The following is a 26,020-nucleotide window of genomic DNA, read 5'->3' on the forward strand; positions in this document are numbered from 1 at the left end:
TTTGTGCTCAGTGAATCCTTCTGACCAGATGGGTGCTGTTTGCTTTATCAGAGCTGCTCCTGCCCAGGAAAGCAATGCCCTGAGATTATTTCATCTCCCAGAATCAGACTCCAGATGTAGAAGCTTCAGAGATCACCCTGCCACCTAACTATGCTTACTAGTTCTCATCTCTCTTTAAGGCAATGGGAGAAAAAAACAAACCAGAACTCCTAGGATGCAACACATCCTTTCTGCATGTGCAAGCATACAAAAAAATTAAAGACAATTTTAAAATGTCATGCAGCTTGGCTTGTCTGGGAGTGAGGAAAATGGACAAGACAAATCCCAGGAAGTAGCTGAGTTACTTGGAATAGAGTCAGCACACCCTGGGGATACCAGAAGGACCCCATGCAGAGCTGGGGGTCTGCCGACACCTGTGGGGAGCTCCCTGGCTTATATGCCAGAGAAGCAGGATGTGAGCAGGAGTTTATAGTCAGCAATTGTTTCACTTTGGCAAGCATGAGTCAAGCTTTCCCTGGGAAACATTTCAAAAAGTTTAAGCTTACGCTCCTTATAACCACATATGTACACAATCTTCTTTTAGAGGAGAAAAATGTACATCTAACAATTATGTAGTCAGATAATGTTATACAAAGAAATAAATGGGACTATGGACAACACAATTTTATAATATGTAGATGTGTACATGCATTGTCATTATTTGTGGTAGCTGATGATAGCTATTTTCTTGTCTTTACTAGAGACTAACTTCAGGGTGAGGCTGGTTTTTTTATTCACTGTTTTATATCATTGATGCAGCATTTATACTTTTGCTGACACATGTATTTTGATGACGTTAAAAAATACAAAAACACAAACCAAATGTGTTTGCTTCTTTTTTTCCCCATCCCATGTATTTAATGCTATTAAATATATCTAATAAAACTTCACAGCCATATAAGACATGTACTGTGAGATTCTTCTATGTTTTGTAGCATCAAATTGGCAATAGGTTCAGACAACTCTTAGAAAATAAAAAGTATTCTCATTTCTTCATATGTTAGAAGCACAACATCTGTAAAATGATGACCTTAAAAGAAAATGTCATTGTAGAGCTAATAAAAAATTAAAATGCAGGTGTCCAGTTACAGTTAAGGCTGGGATTTTCAACACGTATTTCAGAGGTGGGTAAGTCTATTGTCAGACATAGCAAACAAACCATATAACATATAGAAAGACGGTAACAGACTGTCAGCTGGGCTTCTTGGCAATGACTATTAATTTATAGCAATTTAAAATGGATGATCATATTTATTTTGCTTTCTTATGAATGATTGTAGCTTTAATATTGCACTTGGAAATCTTGTATTTCTGGCGTGCATGCTGCTTTCCAGGAGAGGGCAGTCCATACCCAGGATCAGTTGCTTTCCATCACACTTTTAATCCAAGGAATATAGTTGGAGACTCGAACATAAACACCAGGTTTCATGGGTTGAGCACAGCCAAGGCCCCAAGAGGTGACTCCATGTTGGACAAACTTATCTTGGTCCAGACAGACTAGAGGTCCTCCACTGTCCCCCTAAACAGCAAAAGAACAGGATGATTCCTTCTTGGACAGACCCACGTGGCCTTCCCCCAGGAGGCACCAAAATAGAAGTGCCTTCTATATGTGGACGCAGTAATTATAAGAAACACTGGAATTCTAGCGAGGCAAGAGTTCTCTATGCATGTTGTTGAACACTTTACAAAAGTGTTGTCTTCATGTCACCCAGGCATTACATTTATTTTTGAAGTAAGGGGTTTTATTGAGAAAAAAGCTCTTTACTCTTGCTAACTTAGACAGTGCTTCCTCCCTCAGCCTCTTTTCTGAGGTCTTCATGGGTTCCTGTTGTTAGTAGATGATCCAGTGGAACTGATACTTGGAAATTCATAGCTCCTTTGGCCCTTGTTTTGCCTGCATGGCAGGCTCCAGTGCCTCCTTCCTTGACTGTTAACTGAGATGCTGTTAACTGAGCTAGCTTGGACATTGGAGGTAATCTCTTTGGGGCTAGCAAGGGGGTCTGGGGAAAGAAAGATGACCTTTTGTCATCCTAAGTTGGCTTCCATACACCTGACTTGCACAACTGTGTGTTACCATGTGCTCTGGAGTTCAGGCTTATCTGGAAAATTGCCCCACTTCCCAGCAGCAGACAAGGGAGCAAGGGAAAAAACAGAATACATGGGCATTTTTCAGCTCAGATACCACGTGGTGTGGTAACATCCCCAGGATAATACTGGGCCTCTAAAGCCCAAAAAACAATGCCCTGTTTGATTTGAATGTGCTTACAACTGACTCTGATGCTCACAGACTTTCTTACCTGGCAGGTATCTGTGCCACCATGAATATTCCCAGCACAGAGCTCATGGTTTTTAACTCTACCGTTCAAAAATTCGGGGCGGTTGCATATTTTATTCTCGATTACAGGAAAGCCAGTTTCCTTTAAGTAGCCATCACCACGAGTACCTTTGCAAATAGAAATGAAACCAAAAAAGAATGAATGACAAAGGCAATTATCATCATTACCTCTACCACCACCATTGACCTTCCTGTTCTCACAGTACATCCCTGTGGATCCAGTACCCACAGACACTTATGGGAGTCATTTCCAAGCCATTTTATTTCTCTATATCTGAATTTTCTGTGGAAGAAATTAGGTAGGAAGCAAACAGTTGAAAATGGCATGATGGGCAAGGAGACAGAGAAGGTACCAAGGCATTTGTCAACCAAGACAGAGTGGGAAGTTTCAAAAATGAAGGTTTTACTTGTGTGAGAAGCAAACCAGCTTGCTTGACAGGAAGAATCACTCAAGAGAATGAGCAAACTCACATTTATGTGATTAAGAAATAACCTAAATCTAGAAAAACTCTCCATCCAATCAGGCAAAAGCCCACTTTGGGGAAAACCACATGGACTGAGAGAGAATTGACTCCTTATCTCTGCTTCTCCTCTTCTATTTAGAGGCTTTCAGTTTACTTGGCATTGCATGATTTAGGAGAATCGGTGTCAGAGAGAGAAAGTGGAAAGTTTGGCAGCACCTGATAAATTTTGATGAAATAACTTTTTTATCAATAACTTGTGTGGAGCACAACAGAGGGGCACCCTTTGGGTACAAGTATGTACCAGTCTGCAAATATGGAGCTTTTAAATGTGTTAATGCTGTCTCACCTCTTGTATCCCCCCAGCCTGTCACATAGCACTCCTCTCTTCCTCCCAACACAGAGTTTTCTTTTGGTAAACAAACTGGGATTACATGATTATTAATGACTGCTGGTCTGAAATGAACAAAGAGGAACAAACATTAGCACAATCATACTTAATACTACTTTCAGGTTTCTAAAAAGATTATATATATATTTAGCCTTTTATCATTTAAATCCTTAGCTTCAGTCAAGGATTTTTTCTGATATGCAAAATTGCTTTTTAGGCTCTAAACCCACAGAAAGTGATACACAAAAGAGAAAAGTCTGAAATGGAGAATGACATAAAAATAACCAACAGTAGTCCAGGAGAATGTTTTCACTTGGGCTAATGCATAGCCAACAGAACCTAAACAAAAAACTATTACAAAGGGTATAATTTAGTGGCATTTAACACCTAGGAGTTAACTTGCTTTTTCTGCATCCAGTCTGATTTTAAATCGATTTCTATTGGGATACTTAGCACACAGCAAAACCTAAGTCCATCTGACTTGCCTTGGGTAGAGCTAAAGCTCATTTAGAAGACCACCTTTTTAAGTTGACCGTGCATCTGTTTTGGACATGCACTGCAGCCACAGCAATGAAAGCCCAAGCACTACACATTCATATCTGTTTGCAGCTGCATGGACAAATTCTTTTTGATTGCACAGTTCCAGAGAGCATTTCCGATGAATGAAAGCAGATGCAAGAAGGGCCATACTGGGCATTCCATCAAACCCTTTGCCTGACCACTGGCCAGCCCTGCTGGAAGAGGAAATCTCCCCACCACAGTATGGAAACAGCATAGAGTGGTATCGTGATAACATTGTAGGTTTCAATCATCATTATCTTATTAAGGTACAGGCATCTTAAAGGCAGCCTTTCCCTTTCTGAAACCCTGGAGCTTCTGCAGAAAGGGAAGAAAGAGGGGGTCTCAAATCACTAATTGAAGACAGTGTTGACAGAAACACTCATTTCTACAACACCAGCAACCACTTTTTAGTTATCTTGTCCCGTCAGAACAAAGGAGTGCTTCAAGTAAAAAGGTACCTGCTCAGTTTGAGCAGAGCAATATCTGCTCTGCGCGGCTCCTTGATCAACCTCTCTACGTCACGTATTTGTACTGATGGCTCTGTTGCCAGCTCTTTGTGTAATCCAAGGTATACTTTATATGCAGCTGGTCGTGAGGACCTGTTGGAAAGAATTGCACATGGTGAGCTGATGAATTCGCACCCAGAACAGAGACCACTTACAATGTTATTGAGCACCTTGCTCTAGCAAAGCCAGATAGCCAGCTTCGGAGTAAACTTGATCCCTTATAATGGCACATGAAACCAAACTTGGCAGAAGTTATCACTGTCACTCTGTTTTACAGTCAAAATTCAGCTTTAATGAATGACAAACCAATTTGGCTCAATTCTCAACAGCTAGCAAGCTGTTTGCAACCAGCTTGGGTTGGTTACTGGGTCTCTTGTTTCTCCTGTTACTTTCTATCTTGTGTAAGATCTTGCTGGTGCAGGCTATAACAGATACTTACTTTTCTAAGCAGTGGGCAGCAGTAAGAACCCATTGAGGATCTATCAGAGTTCCCCCACAGAAATGCATGCCATAACTGTAATAGAGCAAAAAGTCATGAAAAGAGTGGTTTAAGATGGGGAAGTTAATCCTACTGTAATTTTTCAGGTAATATTTCTAACATGTGCCTTTATAAACAAAAGACTTTATTCCACAATTTCATTAAGATATGTTTTGGTTTCCTTGAATAATGTTTCTTCCAATGACAGTAGGGTTCTGTGGACATTTTTAGGAGGCCTTGTATGTGTATGTACTTAGTTCTTCATTCTTAGTCAACATTGCTATTACTGGAAAACCCTGTGTGCAGTGAGGTTCACCATTTTAGAGACTTTGACTTTTTCTAGCTCTAATCTCAGTCATAAAGCTCTGCAACTGGCCTTGACTCACAGTTTTATTAATAATTTTGCCAGTAGGATCAAATACTTACATGGAAGGACTGATCAAGAGGTGTACTAGTCATACTGTTGCCTGTATTCATTGGAAACTGATTCTATTGTTGAATATAGCAACAGATTTAAAGTCATTCTGCCTTCTACTGAAATTGTTTTTGAAATTAACAATTAACAATTGACTGTCTTGCTATTTGTCACAGAATGGAGCATTCTTGGCTGACTACATGACCTTCTTTAAGAACAGGACACACAATGTTTAGCCTTGAGCTATTTTTAAATTAAAATCAAGTTTACAATGCTAAAACCACTTAACATTATTAACACAATTAACACGTAACATTGTATGAGAAGCATGTAGAAGAGTCTAATGCAATGGGGAATAACCATACCTGGTACGGAGACTGATCTGCCAGGGCCAGGAGTGTGGATGTGAAACACAGCCTGCGACAATCCTTTGAGCACACAGTTTTGGTCTGAACTTGGATTTTCCACATTCATACTGAGGAGGAGCTTCAGAATAAGGAAAAAACATCACCATAAGGAACTTTAGCGATTTGCTATGCATTCACTATGAACTCAGTAAACTAGAAGGTGAACCTGTTACATTTGTCACTTCAGCTTCTGATTCTCCTCAAGTAATTCTATACTATACATCACATACATTTTATTAGGTTACCTTCATCTGGAACACCTAAAATGTCAGGTAATTTTTTTTTTTTCACATCAGTTCTCAGTGGCCAGCAAATTACATATGAGTAGACCTACAGCCTGATAGGAAAAAAACAAAAACAAACCCAAAACAAAAACAGAGGGGGAAGGAGAAGAAAAGCGAGAGAAAGAAGAAATAAATAGACTCTCCCAACATTCTTAAATGGACTCGGATGGAAGTCAGCAGTGCAGAAGTTGCACTGACAGATGTTTTAAACTAATCTTGGTGGCACAGCATGTGAAATTCTAATGCTGTCTCTGAGGAACAAAATTTTGTCAACTCTTATCTTAGGATTATTTGGCACTTCAGATGTCTCTGAGTTATTAAAAAAAAATTGTTCTTATTTGGCCTTGGTGAACTGACTCATCAACATGGAATTTAGAATTTTACCAGCAAAAAGAGCTGACAAATTAAATTAAAGGCTAGAGCCATGTTTCTTCTGTTCTTTAGATTACCATCTCAACAAAAAGACAGTATTAATTTAAAGAAGAAGGGGATCATCAGAATAGAATATAACAGTCATGTGAAAATGTGATGTTTTTCCTTAAGAGTCCCAGCCCAACATGTTCACTGCAGTACTACTTTCACAGCACCAGTGTGTATACAACAACTTTCTTCCTCTCGTTTGCTCCATTTTTGGGTTTTGATGTGAGCACATTTTCTTCTGTTCACTGCTGAGAGGATAAAGTAGCAAGAAAGTCACTCTTCTTTTGAGAGCTACGTCTCTTCCTAGCATAGTTTTTGTTGTTGAGAGACATGAAAGGACTGGAAGCCAAAATGTTATAAAACTTTACCATTGTACACTTTTTTTGCACCACCTCATTCAGAGCTTGATTACCACTGACAAAGACAAAGGGCATTTGGTTAAATATTTAGGGTCTGCATTTTGCAGACATCAGATATGGTACAATATCAGAGAAGGGGCAATCTGGTTGTCATTCAGAACAGAAACAGAGCCACATGAGTAGGGAGTGCAAAAATTTTGCTGGTCTAAGAGCATGCCTTGTTCAGCAAGGCCAAACACAGAGTTATACCAGGAGTTTAGGCTGGGGCAGGGAAAATTTCTGCTGGAGTAGCCCATTTTGGAAGACATGGAAAAACCCCATGAGCTTCAGTGGCCTCCAAATCTTGTGGTGCATTTGGGGCTTTCAAGGAAAACCAATCTTAAGTCTTCAGTCAGAGACCTTGAACATCACTTCCCATGAGCCTTAATTTCTAATCTAAATCTATTGCACTTAGATCAGTCTTTCAGACTAATCACTGAGTATTCTCCAGCTGTTATAAAAAGGTACAGGAAAGGGAGACACTAGTCTTTAAAGGAATAATTACGGCACTTGGGAATGTCACAGTACTCCCAGGCTTTTCTCGGGTCTGTTGTGTAGCACCAAGGTCCATTCACATCTCCATCAGGATTCCTGCAATACTGTAACAAAGGAAAAAGGCACCAGCTATTAACCAGGGAATAAAAAGGCCAACCAATTAAGGTTTCAAAATAAAATAAAATTAAATTTGAGAAATATTTTTCTTATTTCCATTCTTATAAGTGATTTCCAATTCCTTTTGTCAAAATTTCTTTCATTTTTCCATTTGCTCTGTGAGCTTGGAAAAGGATAATAAAAATCAGACTTCTTCAACTGTCTTCAGACAGTAAGCCTCACTAGGGCAACCTCAGATCTCTGAGACCTCAAAAATGAGGAGATCTTGACTTTGGATGAAACTTTCCAAATCACAGAAAATATCTACTCCTGCTTTCCCTGCAGTTAATAGGAGCAGTAGGATCATTCCTGAGGTCTTTTCACATCCACTCTGCCTGCATCAGGGACAAGTGAGTGTTGTGTAAGCTGTTCTTGCTCAACCTGATGATGCCTGTGGTGATGCAGGGCTGCAGTGCTCACCCTCATGCAGGTGCTGGTTAGCTGAATCACTCTCTAAGTTTTTCCTGGGCATACTGACTGATCTCTGCTCAGCACAGCCACCTCACACAACAGCATGATACCAGGCATCTTTTCTAGTTCCCTTCCCTATCCCATGTCTATGAAAAATATCCCACGTCTTAGAAAAAAGGAGAAAATATTTGCTAATAAAAGACCCTGACAAATGCAAGAATCAAGAATTTGTGACAGGCAGCTTTTCAGAAGCAGTTTCCCCAGTCCAAGCTGGAATTCAACACAGGGTAAGTGATGCCATCAAAGAATTGACTAAAGCAAGTTCTAAAGTCATCTATCTGGTAAAAAAATAGTTCAAGCTGTCAGCATCAAGCAAGCTCTTTATATCAGGTGCAGAGCTTGTCACAAATTAGGCAAGTACTGTAAATGGGATGTTACAAGTCTAAAGAACTGGTGATGAGTACATTTGTCAAGACTAGGGAGATGAAGGTTAGAAAGGGAGATTGCCTTCCAGGATGGTCAGGTGCATGTATAGCCCTGAATAATGGGCTGTGGCAGAAGCTGGAGGGCTGAAGGGGAATTACTGGTGCATGGGGGGCTACAATCCATCAGCTATATATCTCAAGGAACTTGCACTGAACATTGGATTCATCACCATCTTACCTGCCCCTGGTACTACTGAAATCTATGAATCCAGGTGTTCTTTCTCTCAGAGGAGACAGAGGCACTGCCCACAGACCAACTCTGGTTAGTCCTCAGCAGTGAGGAGGAGGCAAGTGCCCACCTGAAGCCCCTTGGATGTGCTGCAGAAGCATTCAATAGAGCTTCTGGGCATCTCTGTGCCCCACAATGACCACACTGGTCATGTCAGCAAGAATTATCATGATCATTATCATGATCATATTTTGGATTGAACTGAGGAAAAGAAATTAACAAAGACCTGTCCCCAAATGCTTGCTGTGGGACCCTGAAAAAGTCAGGCAAAGCTCAGTGACAACAAAAATTAAACAAACAGTTGTTTACATTTTTTTCCAGGCCCGCTCTTGGATGAGTTCTGGGAGTGAAATAGTCATGGCTATGAGGTTTCTGAGAACTCCACTCTTGACAAGTCCTGCCTCTTGCAGTTTTTGCCACTGTGCCACGGTAGTCTACACCATTTTCAATAATGCAGTCTGTGAAAAATGGAAAAAAAGGAAATAGTTGTTAGATATGAGCTTTTGGGCCACAGCCATACTTGATTATGGTGAAGCAGAGATAAATTTGAGGAAATACTACTAAAATTTACACATCCTACATATTATGTAGATGAGGAAAGAAGTGCTACATAGTGTCAAGAATGACTAACATCGATATTTTAATTTCCTTGCATCTCAAAAGTTTTCTCCATGATCACAAAAGTCATAAGTCAAAGAAGCTTACACTCAGTCAACCCTTCATGACCTCATAAATCAGGTCTACAAAGGCCATGAACTCATAAAGTATTTTTCTTGCAGACACTGGTATCTGTCCAATGCCACATTTTACAGCAGGTAAAATGAAGTAACACATATTCAGCCAAAATTATTAACCTTCTAACCAGTGAAACGTGTCATAGCAAAAAAAAAAAAATAAAAAATTAAAAAAGAAAGCTGCAGTACTCTAACCATCTATTGCATTACAGAGTTGCATCTGAACTGAATTTTAAAAAAAAGCCAGCTATCCTCTGATGGTAAATGGAACCATAGAAATGTGAAAGCATGGCACAGGAAAAGACTTTTTGGAGAAGGTGCCAGCAAAATCTCATCACTGCTCCATTTTCTGTCATTGTTAGTTGCCCTTTCACAGTAGTGTGGAGACTAGTAGCCATCTGCTTCCTCATGTTTCCAATATTGCCAGATGTAGCAGGTAAAAGATGTGATGTTAGTCTAAAATTTAATGCAGAAACTCTGCTATAAAATTCTACAAAAATGCTCAGAAAATTAAGAGAGTTGATGTAATACTATATTAAATTCTGTATTTAATTAGCTCCCTGTATTTCATCCTCATTAAATTCTTGAAGATGCTTCCATAAAAAACAGCTTCCTAGCTATGATCATTTCTGGGGAAGCTGAAAGTATTCTCACCAGGGTTTGTTTCCAGTGTTGTCTGAGGAGGCTTAGGCACAGTCTGTAGCCCTTGGCCATCACACTTCTTCAGGTCACAATACTCCCACCTCACACTGGGGTCGGTGGTGTAGCACCATGGACGGCTGTCGGCGTCCGGGTTTCTGCAGTAATTTTGGCTCAGGCCCCTACAAATGCAAACATATTATATATATATATATATATATATATATATTATATTCCTATCCATGCCACTGCCCAGGGGAGGGCTCAAAAGTATATTTTAGAAAACAGATCTATTACAGAGTTAGCATATGTCATTTATCATGTACATTCATGGCCACTTGAAATTGTTTTTGCAGCAGAAAGAAATCAGGACACATATATGGAACATTTAAATATGCCAAATAGTTATTCACTGACTAACACTTATAGTAGAATATAATTTAAAAATCCAGATAAGTAAATGCATACATGTATAGCAAGGATATAATTTTTTTTTATTTTTTTTCAAAGAAATAGCTTCTAAAAAGGAATAGCTTTTTGCATTTTGGAAAAAAATAAGTGATAAATATTAGGAATAAGAAAACAATCTATCCCTTCTTCAAAGTTTTAATGACTTGCAGACTGGGAAGAAAAGACTTTAACTCATGAATAAATTAATGCATAGAAACAGTTCATTTCAGCATAAGGGAAAATTAATAATAACTATTAATCACCTTAGAAGCAATGTAGAAACATACAGTTAATTAGTCTAAAGTATAATAGTGGCAATTGTGGTTTCTTTCAAGATGAGGTTAATAAACAATGTTTCCATGATAAAAAAAGAAGAAAAGGAAGGTATTATTTTTATCTAGTACACTCCCTTCCCTTTATAATCATTGTCATGCAATGATGATGCAAATCAAAAAACATTCATGAATGACCACTGTCCAATGAAACCTGGAAATGGGAAATCCACATACGCATTTGGGAAGTTCTCTGCAGTTTTGTTGTGCCGGTGAGGCGACATTGAGCTCCAGGCTTGACATTTCTTCCCCGTGACAGTGAAAGAAGCTGTACCACGGTAAGTCACTCCATTGCCCTGATAGCACTCCTCAGTAACTTCAGCCTGCTCAGGCTCATCAACAGCTGTAGTGAACAACAGAAACCAATCTCTTGCATCTTAATACTTTGACATTTATTCTTGAGCACAGAAAGACAGCAGAAAACAAGCCAGAGTGTTTCATTGACCGCCACAGCATGCTCTCTGTAACAGAATCCTTCTCAGACAGTAGATCAAAAGGAAGATTTCAAAAGATGTTTGCAAAACTTTCATGATATGCTAGATTAAAAGCACTTGTACATAATTTTACTGTCACACATGGGGATTTATTTCAGATAAGCCAAATAGTTAACACATGGATCAAATTCTTTTTCAGGATGGAGGTTGTCTGTGTATTTGCCATAGACGTGTGTGTGGAATAAGACTACCTTGTGTAACAAGAGTTTTCTTCTCAATATTTTCTATGGAGTCTTGGTTCACTGCTCCTAAATTATCTTAGGTTTTGCTACAGATTCAGATTTTAAGGAACTTGCATGTAAAGCTAACTAACTTTTCCATGGAGCATTTAAAAATATATCAGTAACCACCACTGGACAAAGTGAAAAAACTTCTGTTACTGCAGTATTTCCTGATCCGAATCAGTAGCTGACCTCAAACCTTCTGCACTTAGTGGCCAGACTGAACACACCAGCCTGGGCTCCACATCAGACACAGGAGTTCAACTAGTCATGGCAAGGCCAACAGTGACAGCAACAATACCACTGAGCAGAGTCTCACAGGATTTTTGAAAATACACCATGATGACCCTTCATTTCCACTTGTCTCCTGCTCTTACCAGGCTCCTCTGGCTTGGCACTGTCACAGGAGGGGATGTTGCAATATTCCCACCGGGCAGTTGTGTTGGTGGTGTAACACCATGGCCTCTGCTCACCATCGGGATTTCGGCAGTAGTTTTCATCTAAGCTCCTAAAACAGAAAACTTGACTGATAAAAGCATCTCATGGAAATCTTTTAAAGGTTATGAACAAAAGAAGAATCTCTTGCTGCCTAGTTTACTGCTATATTTACCGGTGAGTAACTGCTGTTCTCATTTACTGATGCCGTCTGTTACATGAATATTTGCAATTCACTGGTGTTTTGGATGTGCTAAACCAGACACCTGCTTGACTGTTGGATGAATTAAGAGACTGTAGTACTTTGAGGTCAAGAGTAGCACAGCAGAATGAATCTAGGGTGAAAGAATCTAGCCCCAAGCAAATTTCATAACTGTACCATTCTTACTCTGCATGGTTTCATCTGAGCAACCATACAGTAAAAGGATGAAATGAGGAGAGAGAAAGTCAGACAAGCAGAGCTTGAAAGTCAGAAGGGGAGACAGCAGTATTCAAGAACAAAGAAGTCAATAAAAAGGAACACATGGAAAAATTGTAAATATGAGGTTCAGCAGGTGATGAATGCTCATGTAACTGAAGAACTTTGCAACATAGATGAAGAAAATGGAAGTAATTTTGAGACTTGGTATTTCTCAAGGACACCGAATAACAGAGGGGTTTCACTTACTGGCAGGGATAGTTTTCAGGAGTGCGAGCGTGTCTGTGGGGAGATTGAGAACTCCAGTGCTGACAGGTATTTCCATATTCAGTAACAGATACTGTGCCTCGATAGTCCTCTCCTCTTCCTGAGAGACACTGACGTCCTGGTGCAGGAGGTGGTGGGGGTGTTGCTGTTACAGAAAAAGGAAATTAAATTAATCAGTGCCTTCTAGATATAGTGAAAAACCAACAAACTCTCTGAACTTTATAATTAAGTGGGCTTTTTTTTTTTTTTTTGCAGGTAAGTTCTAAATATTAAAATACTCGAAAAATCCAAAAGGCAAAGAGAAGACCTAAAGATACCTTTCTTAACTTTTCTTTCTCCCATTTTGAGTTCTTCACAAGCAGACAGGCTACCAGGAGGGCATTTGCATCTGCCCCTTTACAGCAGCCAGGATACAAAAGTCAGGATATGAAAATACTAGCAGCCTCATCAGAACAGAGCTGGAAAGTGAGCAAGTGGTAATACTGTGAAGAAAACTGGGGTGAAAGTGTCAGGCCCATCAGTGATACAGACAGACACACATGTAAAACAGACAATACTCAGACAGCAAGGATGAGGTCTAGTGAGAAGTCCCAAGGAAAAGTATAATGGCAAGGACAGGCCGTTAGGGAAAACTGAAAAGGCTGAGAATTGATTTGGAAGAGCAAAACAAAAGGCAAAGTATTTTCAGAAAGAGTGAAACTTCTTGGTATCAAAAGAGGAACATCAGAAGAAACACCAGAAATTACTGGTCATAGAAAAACACATCAAGGAAGGGAGATGTGCTCCAGACAAAACCACTAGAAATGCCTAGGACAGAAATGTCTAGCCTGAATAAAGCTATCAGAGGTTCATTTTAGAATGATTAATTTTTCCTTGGAGATAAAATTCAGCTCTCTTTTATACTTTTCTTTATCTTTGGGACCTCTTCTGCTTGTTCTAGATCCTAGCACCACTCTGACTGGAAGAAGTGTAGAAGTCAGACTCACTGCAACGAGGAATGTCACAATATTCCCAGCGTTTAGTTGGACTGGTAGTGAAACACCAGGGCCGAGGTTCTCCATCAGGATTACGACAATAATTGTTCTTCAGATCCTTCTCTGGAAAACTGAACCAGAAAAATAAGATTTTTTAAGTTTTAGGTTTTAAGATATGCTACTAATAGCTGTAACAATTATCCTGTCTGGTGCAGGGTGGTCTTCAGCCCACCACTGATGATAACAAGACCATCACAGAAGATGACTCACTTTTCGGGGAGGTATCCATGAGAGTGAGGTTGCTGGGAGTCCCAGCGCTGGCACTCAAGCCCAGACACTGTTGTTGCAACTACTCCATGGTAGTTTTCTCCACTGCAGTGCATGCACTCTACTGTAAGAACAAGGCAGAATAAGGACAAAGAGAGACAGAAAGCCCCTGGTTGAACTGGTCCAGAAACATTCCCACTCATCTCACACGAAGCACAAGAGCCTAACAAGAGCACAAGGCTGAAGTACAGTCATTTTTTTGGCAAAGTAAAAGCTTATTTTGCTTGATAAGATGACTTTAACTAGTTGATTACATTTGTAGTAGTCCATGAAAAAAAAAACCTGCAAACTGACATTACAGACTACAGGCTTTAAAATAATTAAATTGAATCTATTAACATAAAATTTAAAATCTGTGCTTTGATACTGTCACATTTTATTGAGTCCTGCACTAGCAACTGTCATTTGGTTCAATTCTAATTTTATGATATTTGAATATATCCATATACTTTTTTTTATCTAAGGGGAAAAAAAAGACTTTGTATAGCTGTTTTCAGGGTCTTTTGATATCTTCCTTGTTGATGTTGAAAATGTTTTGGAAAACTTAGTGTTGAACTAAATTCAAGTTTGAAAAAAATTCTCAATTGAAAATAAAAGTATCTAAATAACTTCACTTTCTTGAAGACATCTTGCAAAAAATGGAAAGAAGTCAGTATGTGTATCCTAACCTTCACACTCAGGAATGTTACAGTAGTCAAATCTAGTATCAGGATCTGTTGTATAACACCAGGGTCCTTTTTCATCCTCATCCGGATTTCTGCAGTAGTTTTCCTCCAGTCCTGCATTGGGATATTTTTCAGGTGTATAACTGGAACAGAATAAAATGGGATTATAGAATAAGCACAGTGTCCCAATTATTCAGCTGAGGACTCTAAAAATAAAATCGTTACTGAGGACAATTTTGTAGATGTTGGTCTTTAGAGAGCTGCTCATTGTTACTGTGTGACACTGCTGAAGCATTAGAAGTGCTACAATGATAGACTTTAGGAAATACAGTGCCTCTGTGGCCAGTTATGCCTTTAATACTTTCATTTTCTTTAGCTATTGGTTTCCAACAATTATTGTTCAGTCAGGGTACCATGTGCCACATAGTGAGCTGTTGCCTCTGGGTTATGCTCCCTGGGAGATGCAATGAGAATGTATTTCTGAAATGTGAGGGTCCTCTGTAACCTGAATGCTATAGCTTCTGAATAGAAAGCTACTAAATAAACTCAGTTAGGTATTTTTTTTTTATTAAATACAAGAATTACTGCCTTGTTAATTGTGCATTCACTGATAAAATGATGCACCTCTATCTCATCTGCCAAATGTTTTACTTTTGGCCAAGAGAAGAAGTCCTTGCTCTGGTGAGATTACTGAAAAATTCTGATTTCAGAAGAACCAGACATTTCCCTGACTAGTGTTTTGCTCATGTAAAGACCATAAAACTTAAACAGGACTGCCAAAGCTGACAGTGTCTCTGTATTGCTCATGTAGCACCACTTCGACGTCTCTGAGTAACACCTCAGAGAATTATATTATTCTTGATAGGTACAGAAAAATGTTTTATAAGGAAATTTCTAACACCAAAAAAATTGCTTACAAGACAAATTAGCATATATGTATGGCTTGACAAAACTTCAGAATAACATATAAACAGATATAAAAATTCCTTACTTTGGTTTATGTGGGGCATTATCAGCCCATTTCTGGCACCGCACACCTTTCTGAGTTTTGGCTTCTGTTCCTCTGTAATTCACTCCTTTACCCTCCTTGCATTCTAGAAGATAAACTGAAATGATATGTGTTTAATCAGTATCATGGCATATCCATTCGATTCTAGCATATACAAAACCCATTTTCAAGCTAACACACTTAAATATCTTTGATCATGTTTTGACTTTCTTATGTTCTCTAAACTAGACATTTTACATTATAAAAACCTGCTAGTCAGCTGATGTCTAAGTTGACTTAATTGGGACTGAAAAATGTATGTGAAAGCAAAAAAAAGTTCTATTACAGAATTCCAGAGAAATGTGTAACAACCCAGTTATTTTGAGAACATGCCTTAGTAGATTTAAATAACAAAATGTGCTTTGAACATTTAAATAGATACTATAACAAAATAGAAACACATTTTCTTACATTCTATGAGATTATGATAGTGATGCACAGTGATTAAAATCAAATCTTTTAAGACAATCACCTGAATTCAGCTGAAGACAAGACAGCTGCAGTGTAGGGAGAGTCACTGTCAAGAAACATATCCTCTGGCTCAGAAAACTGAGTGGGAAACTAATTTACCATTTCCCTAGGGAAGCAATCTCTCTTTTAGGTTGTGACCTGTTTTGTCTCAGTGTGAGTGTCCAAACCTAATATTTGTAGAAACCCAGTTTTGCAACAGTTTTTCTCAGCACCAAAGTTGTAACAAAGCTGACATACAAGCAGAAGATTAACAGAAATCTGGAGAAATAATGTCATTTTACATAGACCTGTCTTGCCCAAAGTGAAAAGAACTAATATTTGAATCCAAAGTATGGTTCAGGGTTGATAGTTTAGTGGGCTGATAGTTTAGACCTGAATTTATACATGCACCATTGGTCATGCTTTTATTTCAATGTATATTTAGAGGCAAGTTTACTCTAGAAACTTTAGCTGGAAGCCTTTTGGATCCCTCAAACAATTTTGCAATAAAATAACATTAAACCCCTCAATTACTGAACACTGAATCAGTCAAATGCTGACTCTTCTTGTTTGTGTAAACTTTTGACCGTTTATATAACCTTTAGGGCTTTTCCTTTCTGATGACAAATGACTAACTTTGATCCCCAAACTCAACCCATGTCCCTTGGGTTAACTATTTACAAACAGATATGTAGGTAACAATTCCCAAATGCAGCTTTAATTCTTGTTACTTTTACTGTAAACCAGAGAAGATTAACTTTCTCTTTTATAGCACATACTAGAGAAAAAACAACTTCTGAAAGTGTCAGTTTTATAGTAATTGTCATCCTTTTCATTGAACACAATGATAAATAGCAACTAGGTCTCATTGAGTAATTGCTTCAACTGAAAAAAATACTGCAAATAAAAAGATGAGCAACACAGACACCATCTGACACACACAGCAGGTTGTATTTTTGATATTTATGATACCAAGGTCCATCCTTTGGTTTCTGCTGACAGAAGTGCAAATTTTTGGAAATTTTGGTTTTGTCAAACGACAGTTTTTCACACTTTTCACTGTATGGTTCTGTTATTTCACAAAACTAAAACACATGTCTATGGCCTCAAAGCATGTAGTAACAAATCCCCAATGAGTATTTCAGGACCAGGTTCTAACCTCAGTAAATCCAAGGGATGTCTCAAAAATTAACCAAAATCGCAATCTAGCTCATGAACACAGTAAGCAAAATCAATATGATTATTTATATATAAATTACTCATTCAGTCATTAAGATTTGTTACTTGTTAATTGATCCACTCGGTTTTCCCTCTAAATAGGAACTGCAGAAGGTTTCTTAGCGTTATTTAATTGTGATTTATGGAAATTCCCACCTGCTTCTGTTTATAATGAAAGAGACAACCTTCTAAATATTGAATTACCTATGGAAAAAATGCAGCTGGCCAAAAGCTTCAGAAAATATTAGGTTGAAAAGGACCCTCAGCTGTCTTTGGTCCATAGCAACAGAAAGAGCACATTCAGGATTTAAGGAGGGTGAGGCTGCTCAGAATTGTGTCCAGTCAATATCTGCAAGGGTGAGGGCTCCACAGCCTCTCTGGGCAATGTGGCCCAGGACTTACCCACCCTTCTGTGAAAAATTATTTCCTTATATTCACAGTGCCTGAACAAAATCTCATTTAGATGTTTGGCTGCAATCCAGCTAAAGCTGTTGAACCACTATCTAAAATCTCTCTGTAGCTGCTATACACACAACATTGTCTTATCCCACAGGGAGGGATAAGGGCAGCTCAACAGAGAAATAAAGATGCAGCTCTCTGGAGCTCATGGGTATTTACTGTAAAGTTATTGAGATTATTGCCTTTTGTTTAGAAACTGGCCCATCAAAACCACTTTATTATTTTCAGCAGCTGAGAACCTAGTTCATTTTAGCTTTTGCTGAACCTTTCTTTGTTGGAGGAGACCAAAGCCTTGAGATAATATAGCTTCCAATTTCTGAATATTTTCAAATGTATTAATATTTTTTTCAAAGTTACAAATAAGCAAATGGTCAAATACAATGTTCGTGAAGTCATTTAATACAGAACAGAAATAATTCTATTCAGAGTTTACCACATTATCTTATATCTGAATGATCCCTAAGGAGATCTTTTCTCTCTTATGTATTACTAAAGTCAGGGAACAGCACAAAGAAATTTATGCTTCATTAAAAATAAACCACATTCCTTCTTCCCAGTATATAGCAAAAGCTCCATGCTCAATAATGTAATTTAAAAATGGTCTTAAAACCCAATTGTTTCCTTGCATCTGGCATAAAGTGATAATCTTTGAGACAGGATAAAAACATTGGGTAGCTGCCATTTCTCAGAGACACACTTCCTATTTTCAGAAGGAATTAGAGACTATTTCTGTGAAATAGTCCTCACCTATAACAAAAATATTCATAAATAAAATACATACAAAAGGGGATCACAAAAATTCACCATGTTAGTGAATTACACTATAAAAATAAGACTAGGATAAAAATGTCACCAAATTAATTAACTGAATAGTATGAACGTCTTACAACAATATACAAATACTATGAAAATATATAATTTTTATCTCAACCACAGTCCAATAATAAAAAAAGATATAGACATACTTCTTTTTTCGTAAAGGACTGCATTAGCTCTTCTGAATATCATTGCTGTTTTGGTGTTCTCAGTCAATGTTAAACACTGTTGGTCTTTACTGGTAAATAAGAAGGCCCTGTTGAAATTAAAAGGAGAGAGCAATGTAAGAAACAATAGTGAATACATGCTTATTTTCCTGAAAACACTTTTGAGTATTCAGTTGTCATTTTATCAAACACTACAGTTCAGTGATACTTAAGACAGAAATATTTTCAAATCACTGAGTATTGCAGCTCACATTTTCAGTGGTGATTTTCACTTCTAAGTGTTCATACCAAACTTAGGTTGAAATGGAGCTACAAGAACAAATTATAACAAGGGATAGGTTTATAACCTTCCAGAGCTTCAAGAGACCATGTTGAAGGGGATATATACACAAGACACCTTGACCTTATTTCAAAAGTATTAGCGGTCATTCAAGGAGTGAGACATTCCACAGCAAGCAGCAGTTACCAAGGAGCAGGTAAAACACAGTCCAGGAGTTTAAATTACCTGGTGGTGGTAACCCTTCTGAGAGTACACACCTTATAAGTCATAGCCCTTTGTCTTTTCAGCAAGTGCCTAGGCTGTAAACTGCAAAACTGAAGCAGATGGTGTAGCCTTAGGACAGCATCTAAGGAAACCTTCTGACAGGCTAAGTAATTCCTACAGCTGGCTTTTCTGAACCAAAACCAGCAATAGCAGCATGGCATTCAGTGAGTAGATCCTTACCAGTTAAGCCAATAAAGCTGTCAGAAATGTTAAATATTTAAGTAGGGAAGTAACTAAGGAGCATGGCCCAATCCACCTCTAAGGTGGGATAGCAAGTCTGAAGTATTGATCTGAACAGATTGGTCTGAAGCATTAATGTGAAGATGCTGCAGTGGTGGACAGGTCTTAAGCTGTAACTTACAATTATCTTTCTTTCCTCAAATACTTCCTGCCAGATAGCACCTGTTCTTGCTTGATTGTAACAGATCTCACATAATTAATTACGGAGGCATTAACCTGATGTCATTCCAGTGCCAAGTGATGGCAGGCTTAGACCCTGGGGCAGAAGCAAGGGAATGTTACTGTGTCTGAATATGCCTCAAAAGGGAGCATTAATTCCCTGCAAATTGTAAATATATAATCTGAATATACAGACTTCCCCGCTCTGCCCTCTTTGTGTTTTTCAGAGTGAAGCTGGATCAAAACAAATTGGTGGTATTTCATTCAGCCAGCAGACCCCTGTCATCCTTCAGGGTTAGACCTTTTTAAAATAAGTCTCATTTTCTCTTTTGAGTTAAAACACAAAGCTACAAAACACAATTAAAAAGCTCCAGTGAATCCCTGCCTTGAATAAACGCAGTAAGGAGAACCAAGTGCTTGAAATAGCACTGCAGACAATCACTCTGTTGAGTTCAAAAAGGTGTGCTGCAGAAGTGGTAGTTTGGAACAGAAAACCCAAGTGTGGACTGCCTCCCTTTGCAGTAATGGACATCTCACTGCCCCAGTTTCCTGCTGGAGCTCAATGGGCTGCAAGGTTTTGGCACAGGAGACCCAGAAGCCTTAGGTTCAGAGCAACAGGCTCCAGTGGGGCAGAAGGCTGAGCAGAGAACAGTGATACAGGCTCATCAACACCTTTCATGTTTTCTAGCCCCTCGGGCCTGGTTAAGGAAAGTGCAACAAAAGAAAGGCTGAAAGAAGAGTTTAGAGTCATTAAGGTTTAGGTGGCCATCTCTTTCTCAAAGTAAATAGAAGTTACCTAAGGCTAAATTCTATTAAAATTCCAGAGAGTGGATTTATCTGCAAGACAGCCAATGAAATGAAAAAAGCAATGCCATTATTGCTATCCTAAATTTCCAAGAAATTAATTATGACTCTTTGTTGCAGAAGGAGTGCAAGAGTCTTGATAAAACCATGTCAAGTTGGTTTGCAGCACGTCAAGCTGTGCATCAAGATATCATAACGTTTTTCAGTAAAAATTCAACATAACTTTCTTAATTTCTCTATTTCTTCTGCCTTCATCTATAAGTCCCAGGCATTCTGCTTCTACACATTGTTTTTCCAGCAAACCTCAAACCCCCACATAGTCATAAAGGAAACCCTTGAAAGTTCAGACTGCTGATAAAAAGGCATATTGTTCCATCACCTGAAATGAAAGATATATGTGGGAACCAGTGGAACCTACCTGCAAGCAAACTTATCTTCATTTTCACATTTCTCTGCACATTCTTCTTCACTATTTGCTCTATAAACTTGCTTCATTGGGTTGAGCAACCAAGCTCCCTCTGTTCTCACATAGCCATCTAGGACGCTTCCTTGCACTAAAAGAAAAAAGAGAGACAGGAGTGAAAATGGTAATGATGATTTGATTTATTTCAAGCTCTCATGTTAAATTCTTTGTTACCTAGTCATGTGACACCACCATTTAATTGCTGGAATAATTGGGTTAATGTTGACAAAATATGAGTAAATCTAAAATGCCTCCCTGGTATGTTAAAAGGTAGCATCACTGAAAACCCAGTGTCAGGTAGGACAGAGAAATGGCTTGAACAGTGATAACACAAATCCATATATTAAGCAATGGAAGACAGAAAAACAGAAACAGAAGACAACCCAAGGAGCAAAAAAAAGTGGGATGTTTCAGAAAGAAAATATTGGCCATGCATACTTTGGACAAAGCAGAGAAATGGTATTCAAGAAAGATGTGAAACATTTGTCCATTGCTGTCCATCTAGTCACATGGAATGACTTCAGATTTATCAGTCATGTCCTTTCAAAGGCACTTACTCTTAAAAGAAAAAAACACCCTCAGTCACTGGGGTTGTCAGATGTTCAGTCTGCCATTTTTGTAATAACCCCAGTACTGAACTTACTTAGTAATCAAGGTAGCAGTTCATTGCAATGAATTAACAAGACACTAAACTGGTAAATAAATTCACCTAACAACCTCCTGGCTACAGCTGCATGTCAAATGTACAGAATACTAAAATGTACAGCTATGTTTAATGGTAAATTCAAAGAGTGCTGAAAAACAGTTCTCCTTGTAAAGGACTTTGGCATTCAGTATTTTCTTGTTACAACTCTGCAATCTCAGAATTAGTGCATAGCACCGTGACTTTCATGACTTCCAGCTGCAGGGTCATGGATTTGCATGAGTCCTGTGATTTTTACAGTTTCTTTATCAGTGGAGCATATGACTCTTCTGACGAACATTTGGCTCTGGGAGGAAGCTGTTATGTAGGGCTTCAACCCCAAACAGACACCCTGGCCCCTGGTCACTGCAGGACATCTCAGTCTTGCTCTGTGTTTTTGTGCCTGGCCTTACAAAATTGCTGAATAAAAGGCAGACAAGGGATGAACCAGACCATGACTGGAATATCAGGAATAACAGCCGTGCTGCAGAGAGGAACTTCTTCACTTTCTCTGACCCCTGTCTGTCTCAGCCATGGCCCAATGCCAGCAGGAGGGACAAAAACCTCCTTGTCCCACTCAGACCCACGGCCTGTGAGCAGGAGCTCTGTTGGGTTGTTCAGTGATGTCTTTCCAGCTGGGAAAGGCAACAGCTGCTCCCTTTCCTGAGTAACACTCTTTGGTGGGAAGCAGGATCATACGTGTCCTACTATTTAATTCCTTCACCTGAGAAATAGCTCAGCCTGCGATCGGGTATTTTCTTAAAGATCATTTAGCATCTACAAGTAGAAGCAGGTAAAACAGGGATAAAAGCCAAATTATGCTTCCTCTCATACAATTGCAAAAGCATAGAAGTTACTGCAGGGGTTTTTCTGCACTTAGAAAAGGGAAGAGCTCATCCCTAAGGGTTGACAGTTACTTTAACAGTATGGAAGAAAAGGATAGCTGCTGGAAAACAAAAGAATAAGTGAAAAAGAGTCCAATGAAATTTCCACTAGCTATTTCATAACAAAAACATTGAGAAGAAATGAGTTTTGAGACAAAACATTAAACTAGGTTAAGACAATATCACAGGATGCTGCAATGCTCTCCACAAGGAAAAGAAAAACAAGTAAAGAATTCCTAGTATGGTACAGCTTCCATGCAAACTTAATTCTGTTCTGTTTTGACATTTTGCATTATCATTATTATGATAACATTTGATTTTAAAAATATTGACAGGGTCATAATTGACTTGGGTCATAAAAGTATTTTCCCCTTTTCTGTTATAGTTACATGTCAGGGCATAATACTTTAAAAAAAAAAAAAAAGGAAAATATGCAATCTGAATAAAAAATAAGTAAATTTTCATGCTACCATTTTCCCTATATCTATGGTGTTTCACAGTCCCAGAAAGATGTATTACTATCTTATTCAGAAATGTAGATGTTTAATACCATTTGATAAAAGATTTGCAAAACAAAGTATAGTATTACTGGATAAAAACCCGAACTGTATATTTTTCTCCCCCATATAAAATTCTTACTTAATTGTGAATGGTATTTGGTTTTACTGAGGCTGTTCTTTTTCAAAAACAAAGCTTAGAAACTAAAATTTAAACTAAGAGAAAAATTCTTAGCATTAAATAACAGTTTTTTTTTTTTATGCTGAGGCATGTCTCTAAGATTTCCAGCTAAATTCCAGCTAGTTCTATATATTTTCCTAGCTGTTACCATTTCTTATGTTTTAAAACTGCACATGTAAAATGTTTGTTTATTTTATTGCAGATTTATATATGCATTAGCACACTCATAACTGTATTTTTTACTACAATCACAACATATTGTGAGGTTATACAGATGCCTGCAAGAAGATGTATGGTCATAATCTGACATTTCATTGGAGTTTAAGGTTTTCAGGACAGAGAACATGCATGTACATGAAACATGCAAAATTTGTATATCTAAAGAACACAATTCAGTTCTTGTGCACTCCAAAATTTTTGTATCACCTCCCACAGAAACATCTTTTCATACCAAAAATATTGCAGAAACTAATGCTGATCAGATTTCGTCTTCCTATCACATGGAATGAAAAATTCACTGTTAAGAATGTGGTTATGAAAAAGACTGAAACTGCACTGTGTAGAACAAGCTTTCCTTTCCTTTGTGATTCTGTTTTGCACAAGCATGAACAAACTTTAAAGCAATCAGAATAAGGATCACAGAAGCTGTCAATAACACAGAAAAAGAAATCCCCAAACCTAAGACCAAAGGCTGATGAAACCAGAGGGAGCCATGCCTTTGTACAAGCCTCTGCCAGGCTGCTTCCCAAGGGTGTCCCTGTCTCTGGCCATAGGAAATGTTTCCTGGGAGCCATCAGTTGCCCATGCAGACACCAAAGCTGCTCCTTTTCTGGTGTCTCTAATGAACACAACCCTGGAGCAACAACAGCTCTCATTTTACTCAGCAGCAGCTCTTGCTGGCCACTAAGCCCCAAATCCATCATCGTCCAGGGAAGGCAAGCAGAAGGCAAAGGACTCTTACCTGAGACAAGAAAGAACAGAAGGAGAAAGGCAGCTTTGCTAATCCCCATTTTGGGCCAGCTTGGAGGGTGCTGGAAGTTGTGTGTGTCAGTGCTCAAAGTTTTATTGACTCGCACTGGAGTGAGGCAGCATCAAACAAACAAGGCAGGAGGATTAAGTTAATCATTCTCCCATGCTGCTCCCCCCTTGTCGTGGTGTGGCCGTTCAAACAACCTTGAATTGGATGGATTACCAAATCAGATTCAATCATTTCTACTGGATGCTATTAAATGAAAAGGCACTTTCTTGTTTTGCAGGATATATTCTGTTCTCAAATGGTTAGGTCTTTCTCTACTAGAGAAAAGGCAGGAATAATATTGCTGGAAAGCATGGGAAATCATGTGTCCAGGCAGGATCTGAATTTCTCTTGACATTAGAGTCCCAATAGTAATTTCAGCCATGCCTATCTGTATTGATTTATAAGGAGCAACTTCTATTTAATCTCATGGTAAGCATGATTACAAGATTCAGATAATATTATCTCTGTAAAATAGTTTAACTTTACTTCTTTATTAAAGAATTTCTTTTCTGCTGTCTCCTTGACCCAGAGTTTTCTTTATTTTTTTCTTTATTTTTTTTTTCTTCTATTTGGGAGTAGGACTTAATTTTAATTTCATTTAAACTTTAGATTTAAGAGGTAAACTATAAACCTTAAATTATGTTTAAGAATCATAGGTAGCAATTTAGTACTCTTCCTTACCAGACATTTCACCTCACACTGCATATGCACAAACTCATCTAGCGAGGGTGCCAGACTTTGTTCATCTGTGTGTTATCCTGATTTCAACATCAGCTCACTTTGCATTTCCCAAGCAGCCTTTACCTTGGAAAAGTTAACTCTCTGGTGTTGCTTCCAAACAATTTATTGAATCAGCTGTGCTAGTGACTGACCAGAGGCAGGAGCAGGATGAATACTGGATGGGGAGAACAGACTTGAATGGACATTGCTGGATCATGCAATTCAGGTTTCTGCAACTGAAGGCCAAAAGTTTACAGAATCATGCCTTGCTTCTAAAAACTAATGAGGCTATCCAATTCTATGTCATTCTGCCTGCTTTAAGTAGCAGTTACACTGTACTGAGGGCTTGGGATAAAGCTAGGGGTGCAGGAGTAAATATGTGAGAAGGCACTCTAACATGAGAACAAGATTAGTTTATATTTTATTGATTATTAAATCAATAAAAAAAATTAAAGTGAAAAATTTAAAGCTGATCCTGCTTGTTTTCTATGCTATTTTTCTCCTGTTTTCTGTGCTTGAATCTGTTGTAATGCAACTTGTGGACAACAACAAAGCATGGGATATCTGTAGAGGCTTGGGATATCACAGATGTTTGTCCAGAGAAACAAAGCAGATGGGCCAAGGAGAGGAGCCAATTGGAGCTGGACTCAGGTCAGGGAAATGTTTGAAGGGTGACAGGGAGAATGGGTTGGATATAACGCAATTATATGTGGGATCAGGCTTATCAGGTTTTAGGAACAGTTACTCATTGGGAAAGGAGGGTAAAACAAAGGAACAGAACACCAAGCAGGCTTTACTAGCAAGCAGGCTTTTGAGAGCTATTCAGAATGTGGTTTGGTTCCACATTTTTAACAATCTTAACCTCATTTTCAATTCTAGCTCCAGATCCTGGTTTCTGTCTCTCCTGCTCTATAGCCCCTGACTCCCTGGCTACAAACATCATCTGCTTACCAATCTCTGTGCCTTCTTCCAGTCAGATATTACTAGATAGTGGGTCTTTTCCTTACTCCAATGCAAAATTTGTTTCCTGCTCAGCCCTACCCTCTCCAGCATTTTTGGCACCTTCCCTCTTTTTCTGTATCCCACATTTCCACTGAGGTAGTCATTGGGTTAACTGTTGTGGTGCACATCTGGTGGCAAGAGTCTAAGAAATAAAGTTGCATGAATGGGTGAGTGCAGCTGTTTCTGATGCACAGAGAGGTTTGAAAGGCTATGAGTCTTAAGTGAGTTTGTAAAACTCATC

The 26,020-nt window shown here is 38.6% G+C and overlaps 1 protein-coding gene across 2 annotated transcripts; it reads right to left on the bottom strand.

Moving 5' to 3' along the window:
* Positions 1 to 748: 748 nt before the first annotated feature.
* On the bottom strand, positions 749 to 24,104 carry LOC107202233 (plasminogen-like). 2 transcript variants are annotated; one of them, XM_015622743.3, is made up of 19 exons: positions 24,001 to 24,104; positions 20,751 to 20,886; positions 18,568 to 18,674; positions 15,419 to 15,533; positions 14,431 to 14,570; positions 13,706 to 13,823; positions 13,448 to 13,566; positions 12,444 to 12,606; positions 11,719 to 11,849; positions 10,804 to 10,969; positions 9,860 to 10,026; positions 8,781 to 8,929; positions 7,201 to 7,294; positions 5,552 to 5,672; positions 4,733 to 4,807; positions 4,246 to 4,386; positions 3,185 to 3,291; positions 2,337 to 2,482; positions 749 to 1,558 (listed from the first exon to the last, which is right to left on the bottom strand). In XM_015622743.3, exons 1-19 carry the CDS (start codon positions 24,047 to 24,049, stop codon positions 1,397 to 1,399), a joined length of 2,406 nt encoding a protein of 801 aa, XP_015478229.1. In that variant the 5' UTR covers positions 24,050 to 24,104; the 3' UTR covers positions 749 to 1,396. The 2 variants fall into 2 exon arrangements, with proteins under 2 accessions (XP_015478229.1, XP_015478228.1); XM_015622742.3 differs by having other exon boundaries at positions 13,706 to 13,826.
* Between the last annotated feature and the right edge of the window lie 1,916 nt (positions 24,105 to 26,020).

Source organism: Parus major, chromosome 3, assembly GCF_001522545.3.
Source record: "Parus major isolate Abel chromosome 3, Parus_major1.1, whole genome shotgun sequence".
Lineage (NCBI taxonomy): Eukaryota > Metazoa > Chordata > Aves > Passeriformes > Paridae > Parus > Parus major.

Coding starts and splice junctions, on each gene's coding strand:
- LOC107202233 (XM_015622742.3), bottom strand. CDS start 24,049: ATGGGGATTAGCAAAGCTGCCTTTCTCCTTCTGTTCTTTCTTGTCTCA. Junction 13,827..14,430: donor TAACATTCCTGAGTGTGAAG/GTTAGGATACAC, acceptor TTGTTCTTACAG/TAGAGTGCATGCACTGCAGT. Junction 13,567..13,705: donor CATGGATACCTCCCCGAAAA/GTGAGTCATCTT, acceptor TTTCTGGTTCAG/TTTTCCAGAGAAGGATCTGA.